This window comes from Tachysurus fulvidraco, chromosome 25, assembly GCF_022655615.1.
Source record: "Tachysurus fulvidraco isolate hzauxx_2018 chromosome 25, HZAU_PFXX_2.0, whole genome shotgun sequence".
NCBI lineage: Eukaryota > Metazoa > Chordata > Actinopteri > Siluriformes > Bagridae > Tachysurus > Tachysurus fulvidraco.
This window is the reverse complement of record NC_062542.1, coordinates 433,880-443,592: the sequence shown is the minus strand read 5'-3', so window position 1 is coordinate 443,592 and position 9,713 is coordinate 433,880. Positions and strand designations below refer to the sequence as shown.

At 45.1% G+C, this 9,713-nt stretch overlaps 1 protein-coding gene across 3 annotated transcripts; it reads left to right on the top strand.

Annotated features, from left to right (window-relative positions):
* The first annotated feature begins 373 nt into the window (after nucleotides 1–373).
* On the top strand, nucleotides 374–7,755 carry ppox (protoporphyrinogen oxidase). Of its 3 annotated transcripts, none has more exons than XM_027156088.2 (14): nucleotides 379–519; nucleotides 1,616–1,648; nucleotides 2,072–2,167; nucleotides 2,461–2,595; nucleotides 2,863–2,978; nucleotides 3,149–3,281; nucleotides 3,676–3,823; nucleotides 4,068–4,261; nucleotides 4,447–4,510; nucleotides 4,602–4,720; nucleotides 4,914–5,027; nucleotides 5,966–6,115; nucleotides 7,240–7,282; nucleotides 7,488–7,755. In XM_027156088.2, the coding sequence occupies exons 3-14, from the start codon at nucleotides 2,081–2,083 to the stop codon at nucleotides 7,619–7,621; spliced, it is 1,437 nt and encodes a 478-aa protein (XP_027011889.1). In that variant the 5' UTR covers nucleotides 379–519; nucleotides 1,616–1,648; nucleotides 2,072–2,080; the 3' UTR covers nucleotides 7,622–7,755. The 3 variants fall into 3 exon arrangements, with proteins under 3 accessions (XP_047664852.1, XP_027011889.1, XP_027011971.1); XM_027156170.2 differs by lacking the exon at nucleotides 379–519 and adding an exon at nucleotides 564–676; XM_047808896.1 differs by lacking the exon at nucleotides 4,914–5,027 and having other exon boundaries at nucleotides 374–519.
* The last annotated feature ends 1,958 nt before the right edge of the window (nucleotides 7,756–9,713 follow it).

Here is a 9,713-nt window from a genome sequence, read left to right as displayed (position 1 = left end):
TCTGATTCTGATAAAAACGCCACCATGTCTCAGCGTGCAGGTTTTATTGTGTTTAATAACAACACTGTGATCTGAATAAACTACACAGTCTCGGTAACTAAACTCTTAAATATATTTGACACAAAAACATAAAAAGTTCTAATGCAAGTGGAAACTGGTAGCTAGTGTTTCCTCCAAACCAGCAGGTGGCGCCGAAACTCATTCGCCGCTCAAATCCAACTGACCGTCATGTTGCTGTTGAATCCGATCCCTAAACCACTGTCGCCCCCTACATAGTGCACTGTGTAGTGTTTATAACAACACCACTTGCCCCCTACATAGTGCACTGTGAGTGTTTATAACAACACCACTTGCCCCCTACATAGTGCACTGTGAGTGTTTATAACAACACCACTTGCCCCCTACATAGTGCACTGTGAGTGTTTATAATAACGCCACTTGCCCCCTACATAGTGCACTTGAGGAGTGATTTGTGACACGGTGTGTAACACAGCTGAAGTTCTCCGTGTCAGATGAAGTGTAAGTGCTCTTTATTTTCCTATTGATTTGTAGATCAGTGTGACGTCTAACACGTGTTAAAGACAAACACGTTACACACGTGGACCTCAGGATGTTCTTTTATATTCATTGTGTTCTTTACTGGAAAGCGCCTTGTGCTCCCTTTGGCTGTTGTAAGGTGCTCTATAAATACAAATTAATCGATCGATTGATTGTATTTGTCACACACACACACACACACACACACACACACACACACACACACACACACACACACACACACACTACAGAGTACAGACATGCTGCTTTTTGCATCTGTCCGGTATTCAAACATAAGGGATGCAATTAGGGATAAAAATGTAACCAAAAGGAGATAAATAAAAAAGTATAAACTTTATAAAATATAAGTGAAAAATAATGTATAAATGTACATAAATGCGTGTGGTTTAATTATTGTCCTTAAAGTGTCCATGTGCAGTATGGTGTGTATAAAGTGTCATAGTGTGTGTGTGTGTGTGTGTGTGTGTGTGTGTGTCAGGGTGGTATGAAGCACTTATTCTTTTGTTAGTGAGCATGTTGAAGCTGATAAAGACAAAGCTGCTTCTTTATCTCTCTCTATCTCTCTCTCACACACACACACACACACACACACACACACACACACACACACACCACCCTGACTGACACACACACACACACCACCCTGACTGACACACACACACACACCACCCTGACTGACACACACACACACACACCCCAAACAGACACACACACACACACACACACACACCACCCTGACTGACACACACACACACACACCACCCTGACTGACACACACACACACACACACCACCCTGACTGACACACACACACACACACCACCCTGACTGACACACACACACACCACCCTGACTGACACACACACACACCACCCTGACTGACACACACACACACCACCCTGACTGACACACACACACACACACCACCCTGACTGACACACACACACACACACACACACACACACACACACACACACACACCACCCTGACTGACACACACACAGATCTCATGCTGGTTCATTGCTCTTTCATGTGAAATTCTCTCTCATTTTTTCCAGGCTCTTGCTGTCTGATTTATAACAACAACACCGGTAAGTAATTATTTATTTAAATCCTCATTGTAAACGTTTCTGGTGTTTATTCAGTGCTGCTGGGTGGAGGAATAAAAGGCAGTATTTAGTGCAGGATACTACAAACTTATGTCTGGTTTCTGATTGTTTTGCCCTGGAGCTGTGAGTCTAAACGTCTCAGACTCCAGGTTTATTGTATAACACATTCACACACACACACACACACACACACACACACACACACACACACACACACGTTTATCTAACGTCTAGAGTTTAGCACAAAACCTCCGCTAACACTTTTACACAGCATCTGGTGTGGGATTCGTTTTTCACCAACACTGTATACAAATCTTAAGAAATATCTGATGCACTTAGTGTTCCATGTGCTGAAGATGAACGTGTGTGTGTGTGTGTGTGTGTGTGTGTGTGTGTGTGTGTTAGTGTGTGTGAATGCAGAAGTCTGTAGCTGTACTTGGAGGGGGGATCAGTGGTCTCTCAGCCTGCTATTACCTCAGCAAGAGCGCTCATGTGTCTAAGGTAAATATTATTATTGTTATTATTTATTGGAACTGTTGTGGCTTATGTGGTTAAGGCTCTGGGTTGTTAATCAGGGTTCAAGCCCCAGCCCTGCCAACCTGTTGGGCCCTTGAGCAAGGCCCTTAACCCTACCTGCCCAGGGGACTATATCATAGTTGCCCCTGACCTCCAATGTTGGGATATGTGAAGTAAAGTATTCCACTGTGCTGTAATGTATCTGTGGTGGCTTCCATGCCCCATTCACTCATGATGATGATGATGATGATGGTGGTGATGACTGTGTGTTTCTGCAGGTGGTGCTGTTGGAGGCGACAGGGAGGTTTGGAGGCTGGATAAACACTACTCGTAGGGAGGATGGAGCTGTATTTGAACAGGGACCAAGAGGAGTCCGGCCGGCCGGAGCAGTGGGGAGAAACACACTAAACCTGGTATTATTATAGTGTCGTGTGAGTTCTGGACTCTGATTGGTCCTCAGGTGTTGATTAGTTTCCTATAACGGCTCTCTCGCACTTCACTTTCTCAGAAGCAGCGTGATTCATCATGAGGTGGAGATTCCAGAGTCAGATAAAGAGCTTAAAATGATAGAACACTTTTCCCAAAACTCAGTTAAACTGTTCCACAGTCAGCCACTAGAGGTCCTCAGACCCAAGTTACACCATCACACACAGTCACTGCTTCCCCTGTGTCTCCTTCAGCTGTCTGATTTAGGTCTGGAGCATGAGATCCTGCCGGTTCCTCATGATCACGTGGCCGCCAAGAACCGTTTCCTTTATGTGAATGGACAGATCCACAAACTGCCCTCCAGCCTCAGGTTCCACTTCATTCTACACCTTTATTTACACACACATCTCTCTGAGGGACATCATGATGAAGACGGCTAATGGGTGTCCTCCTGGTCGCTCTGTGTCTCTCTCTTTCTCTGTGTCTGTCTCTCTCTGTCTCTATCTCTCTCTCTCTCTCTCTCTCTCTCTCTCTCCTCAGTGGAGTGGTGAAAACTGTGCCTCCGTTTTCCCGTCCCATCATCCTTAGTGTGATGAAGGAGGTCCTGGTGAGGAAGGGGAAGGAGGAGGACGAGACTGTTCACTCGTTCATGTCCAGGAGATTCGGCTCTGAGGTGCATCATTAATGTTTCCAGTTTGTTCCAGATCGGTTTCCTCACTTCCTCTTCATTAACAACACGAACATGACCAGTGATGAAGGTTATAATGTTTATATAAGAAGTCACCATCACTGCATTTTTACCCTCATTAAAAATTCCATCCAGGAATCATGAATATTCATGAGTATGCAAATAACCACATTAGCCGCAAAATGTTAGCGTTCATGGTTATCCAGCAGAGGCAAATCTGACAGATTCTGTCTCACTGTTACCATGGCAACCACTATATCTTTATCAATAACATTAGCTAAGTCAGCTAGCTAGAGTCAGCTAAGCTAACTCTTCCAGCTCCATGCTGACATCCTGTGTGTGTGTGTGTGTGTGTGTGTGTGTGTGTGTGTGTGTGTAGTTAGCAGACATAGCGATGGACTGTCTGTGCCGTGGAGTGTTTGCAGGAGACAGCAGGACGCTGAGTGTGCGCTCGTGTCTCCCGCCGCTGCACAGAGCTGAACAGGACTGGGGCTCGGTCCTGCTGGGTCTCCTGCTCGGGGGAGGAGGTGATGTCTATCACAATTCTATTATTTATTTATTTATAACTTCACTATATCCTCTTTACTGTCTGTGGACCTAATAATGAATAAAAGGAAGTTTTAAAAGCTTCTCTCTCACGTGTCCATCAGTGAAAAGCTGATAGCTTCCATAGGAATGGACAGAAAGACGAAAGGAAGAAAAGAAAGATGGCAGGTAAGAAAGAAAGTAAGGAAAACTATGAAGTCATGTCGCGCTCTCTGTGTGTTTTAGAGAAGGCGGGTGCAGGCGGCAGGTCAGCGCTGGCACAGCGGGCAAAGGCAGAGTCGTGGGCTCAGTGGTCTCTGACAGAGGGGATGCAAACCCTTCCTGATGCCCTGCAGGAGGCGCTCAGTGGCCGAGAGCAGGTAGAGCTCCATCACAGCGCCCCCGTCAGGACTCTGAGCTACACTACGGCCGGCTGGGAGGTGAGACACATCTCCGACATCCCGGGAGCGGGATTAGTGCATTAGCAGAATGTTAAAGTTAAAGTAGTTTCAGTATATTACTGCCTAATCAGATGATGCTCAGGAAACCATGGCAACCACTTTAGTGATGTACAGATGAAATGCTGCTGTGGTGAAGTTTGTCTTTTGTTTGTTTATGGGAACAGATTAAACTGGTGGACGGAGCGACGTTCAAGGTTGATCATGTGATTTCTGCTCTACCTGCCTCAGGTGAACACACACACACGCACACACACACACAAGTTCAGAAATAACTGTAACCAATGTTCACCAATGTAAAAAATTGTGTGTGTGTGTATAGTGTTGGCCTCGTTACTGCCCCCTGCTGCCAAATCACTGTCACATCTGCTGTGTGAGATAAACACTGTGAGTGTCGGACTGGTCAACCTGGAGTATGAGGGATCTGTGTTACCTGTAATGGTCAGTACACACACACACACACACACACACACACACACATCTCAGGAAAGAAAAGAAAGACTAGGAGGGACAGTCGGATAAAAGGACAAAAAAGGGAGAGAAAACTGAGAGAATTGAAAAGTAAAGATGTTCTTAAAATACCTCTCATAAGTTGTGTGTGTGTGTTTGTGTGTGTGTGTGTGTGTGTGTTTAGGGTTTTGGACACTTGATCCCCTCCTCGGAGGACAAAGGTGTGTTAGGGGTTGTGTATGACTCTGTTCCTTTTCCACAACACAACCGGAGAGGAGAGCCCACAACCAGAATGACAGTGAGACACACACACACATACACACACACACACACATACACACACACACACACACACACACACAGGCCTCAGAAAGATCTCAGCACACTCTCTGTGAGTTTTTTAACTGTTATATAAACTGTTATAAAAGATATTGATTTACTACAAACATACACACACACACACACACACACACACACACACACACCCTAAAGTAGAAAACATTTTATGTTGTGTTGTATAAAAGCTCTCTCTCTCTCTCTCTCTCTCTCTCTGCCCATGATAACATCCTGCAGCTCTACAGTGAGCATTAAAGCCATAAATAATTCACCTGTCCTGCTCTACAGTCATCATTAATGTAAGAGGGACATGTCCAACATTCTGTCCGTCCACGTTGTGAGTCCTGCAGTGGAGCAGAAAACGTTTCATCTTTTAATTCACAACCTTGTTTCTGTTGTATGAAGTGAAGCAGGAAAGTCAGCGGAATAAAGAGCACGTGTTCTCATCACCGTGCTTGGGGTTTCTGTAGGTGTGGTTATGAACATGGTGTTGTCATGGAAACCAGTGAAAAACTATCGTTTCATCTGTTTGTATTTTTTTTAGTTCTGGAAAAACTTAATAAATTAGAATAATGTATGAATTCTGACTAAATTATTACGTACTACAGTCACTGCCAAGCTAGTGTCAGCAAGTAATGGAACATAAAAAGGAACGTGGGCGTGTCCATGAGTTGGATTTGGGTGTGGCAATGGGAATGTGGGCGTGTCTAAGGCATCACTGAGGAACCTGTGTGTTTGAGTTCAGACCTGTGTCCATGTGGAATGTGGGTGTGTTTTATATGTTTGTTGTAAAATATAGATACCTGCAACTACACATCAGTGTTGTGATAAATATCTGATTACAAAGTATTTTGCACTTCATTCTGGTGTGTGTGTGTGTGTGTGTGTGTGTGTTTTGAGGTGATGATGGGGGGTAGCTGGTTTGAGGAGACATTCGGTCCTCCAGATGAGGTGAAGGATCAGGTGCTGTTGGATCGAGCGCTGCAGGCTGTGAGGTCGCACCTGAACATCACATCATCACCTGTGTGGAGTAAAGCTGCTGTGCTGAAGGTGAGTGCTGTGTCTCTTTGTCTCTCTCACACACACACACACACACACACACACACACACACACACACACACAGTTTTACCTGAATATGATCATGCATGGATATGACATTATGTTTTTAGGACTAATTCGCTTCATCGATAGTTTTGTTGTAGTTCCTGTTCCTGACACCAGGTGTCATCATTTGTGTCCCCTGTTCACACCCTTACGCCTCTTTAGGATTAACGCCCATCATTTCAGCTGTGTATGTGTTTATCATCCTGCATCATTCACAATTCTCAGCTGCTCTCTATGGACACGTTTAATTGGACGATGACTCATTGTGTTCTTGTCTGATTCAATCTCATCCCGTCGTCTCGGCGAGAAAATGAACGTTTAGGCCTCATAATTAGTGCCTATTAAATGTTCGTCAGAAAGACTGCCTTCTCATTATTGTTTTATCTCTCGTCCTCGTCTCTCGTGTCTCTCCTCCTTGTAGTTGTTTGTTTCCTTCTGTCTGTTTTCTCTCTTGTTTGAAGATGCTGTCAAACCTCAGTGGGTTACGTCACTTCACTAGAACCTCAGTGTGTTACGTCACTTCACTAGAACCTCAGTGTGTTACGTCACTTCACTAGAACCTCAGTGTGTTACGTCACTTCACTAGAACCTCAGTGTGTTACGTCACTTCACTAGAACCTCAGTGGGTTACGTCACTTCACTAGAACCTCAGTGGGTTACGTCACTTCACTAGAACCTCAGTGTGTTACGTCACTTCACTAGAACCTCAGTGTGTTACGTCACTTCACTAGAACCTCAGTGTGTTACGTCACTTTACTAGAACCTCAGTGGGTTACGTCACTTCACTAGAACCTCAGTGGGTTACGTCACTTCACTAGAACCTCAGTGGGTTACGTCACTTCACTAGAACCTCAGTGGGTTACGTCACTTCACTAGAACCTCAGTGGGTTACGTCACTTCACTAGAACCTCTGAATTTCACACAAACACTCACTCTGGTTTTTGGAGTGGAGTTATATAGATATGCTTTAACTGACAGGAGAAAATTAAATGGGTTTGATAAGAGTGTGTGTGTGTATGTGTGTGTGTGTGGTGTGTGTGTGTGTGTGTGTGTGTGTGTGTGTTTTCAGAACTGCATTCCACAGTATCACCTGGGACACTGGAAGCGACTCGGTGAGATATTTGTTGGTGTTATTTTACTAAACTCATCTGTCATTAACACGCACGTTATAAACACGTTATAAACACGTTATAAACATGTCCGACATCACAGACAGATCACTCACATCGTCCTTCTGCACACACTCGCATACACACGGCTCTCACACACTCGCATTATAATGATGATAACAGTACTGATGCTGTTTTGTCCTTTCAGAGGCGATGAGGCAGTACATCAGCGATCACTCTCTTCCTCTCACGCTGACTGGAGCCTCGTTTGACGGCGTCTCTGTTAACGATGTCATATTTAGTGGACGCAGAGCCGCAGAGGGGCTCGTTGGTAAACACTGAGGTCTGATGTGACGATTAACAAGCTGTATCTCAGTAACACTGTAGAACCTCTGGAGAAGCTTCATATCTGCTCAGTGTGAATCATTCAGCTATCTTTACACATGAAATTGTATTTAATAAAGTTTTATATCTGACGAGAAGCTCGTGGTTTATTAACAAACTGTTCATCGAGCTGGGGGAGGGGCACCGTGGGTTAGTGGTTAGCACGTTCTCCTCACACCTCCAGGGTTGGGGGTTCGATTCCCACCTCCGCCTTGTGTGTGTGGAGTTTGCATGTTCTCCCCGTGCCTCGGGGGTTTCCTCCGGGTACTCCGGTTTCCTCCCCCGGTCCAAAGACATGCATGGTAGGTTGATTGGCATCTCTGGAAAATTGTCCGTAGTGTGTGAGTGTGTGTGTGTGTGTGCCCTGTGATGGGTTGGCACTCCGTCCAGGGTGTATCCTGCCTCGATGCCCGATGACGCCTGAGATAGGCACAGGCTCCCCGTGACCCGAGAAGTTCGGATAAGCGGTAGAAGATGAATGAATGTTCATCGAGCTCATGGTCTCTTCATTGGGGTAAGGATTAGGGATTAGTTATCAGGGTTAGAGCGTTGTGGTAGAGTTCTGGGTCTGGATACAGGGCTGAGGATCTAGGAAGGGATTAGGAGCAGAATTAGGAGATTAAGACTAGGGTATAAGGGTTGGGTTTAACAGGTAAGACTAAAGCAGGAGTGTTTAGGGATTAAGGTTTTAGGATTGATGTGCTTGGGGTTAGTACTGTGCTGGGTTTAGTGTATAAATGGTAGTTATGAGGAAACCATGAAACCAACACAGAAATCTGAGACAATCATCAAAACACAGCTTGTTTACTGACTGAGGCAGTGTGTGAAGCTGAGGCAGTGTGTGAAGCTGAGGCAGTGTATGAAGCTGAGGCAGTGCGTGAAGCTGAGGCCTGGCAGTTGAGCTCGGGGTTCAGTGTGAGATGGCGTGTGGTGGAGAATCTTCTCTCTCCTCCTGTTTAATGTGTGACGTAGAGGAAGAGAAGCTGAGCAGAAGTTCAGCATCGACACACAAGTCCAGTTGGATGTGCAGTAAATAATCCACTGTGCTGTCATGTGGTGGTGATAAAGGTTCAGTGCCCCAGTTTATGTGAGAGGAATAAAACTCAGGGACGCACTGTTAGAGGAAAATAGTCACCTTCAGGGTGATAAGAGGATTTCACTGTAACACACACACACACACACACACACACACACACACACACACACACACACATATCATTAAAATGTGTTTATAAAGATTCTGGTTTTGTGTGATGTGTAGGAGGTCACAAGTGTAAAGAGTGAAGCGACTCTTCTCATTCTGCCTGTGGCTCATTTCCAATCTACACGTGTGTGTGTGTGTGTGTGTGTGTGTGTGTGTGTGTGTGTGTGTGTGTGTGTGTGCAGGACAGAGTTAAGATTAAAAGGAAAGACTGTAATGATTCCAGGTGTGTGATGTATGATTAAAATGTGCTCCTCTGTCTTCTTCTCACCTCCTGACTCCCTGCATCATGGCGACTCCTTTTGCCTCAGGAGGTTTTTAACAGGAAAACGTTTATTTACATCATTCAGGAAGCTGATCATAATCTCATTTAGGGGTCTGTTCTGGTCTCTCTCTGTCTCTCTCTCTCTCTCTCTCTCTCTCTCTCTCTCTCTCTCTGTCTCTGTCTCTCTCTGTCTCTGTCTCTCTCTCTGTCTCTGTCTCTCTCTCTGTCTCTGTCTCTCTCTCTCTGTCTCTCTCTGTCTCTGTCTCTCTCTCTCTCTGTGTCTCTCTCTGTCTCTCTCTCTCTCTCTCTCTCTCTCTCTCTCTCTCTCTCTCTCTCTCTCTCTCTCTCTCTCTCTCTCTCCCTCATATTCAGGTAAGTCAGGTTTGATATGGAGGTTAATTTACTGTCTGATTGCCTCAGATTTAGGGACAATGGTTTAGTCTCTCTGTGTTCAGGGTTTAGTCTCTCTGTGTTCAGGGTTTAGTCTCTCTGTGTTCAGGGTTTAGTCTCTCTGTGTTCAGGGTTTAGTCTCTCTGTGTTCAGGGTTTAGTCTCTCTGTTTGGGGTTAATGGGTGGAGTTATTT

What these genes read in the sequence shown, in the direction of transcription:
- ppox (XM_027156088.2), top strand. Translation starts at nt 2,081, where the DNA reads ATGCAGAAGTCTGTAGCTGTACTTGGAGGGGGGATCAGTGGTCTCTCA. An exon ending in GGAGAAACACACTAAACCTG is followed by an intron (nt 2,596 to 2,862) that starts GTATTATTATAG and finishes TGTCTCCTTCAG; the next exon opens with CTGTCTGATTTAGGTCTGGA. An exon ending in CCAGGAGATTCGGCTCTGAG is followed by an intron (nt 3,282 to 3,675) that starts GTGCATCATTAA and finishes GTGTGTGTGTAG; the next exon opens with TTAGCAGACATAGCGATGGA.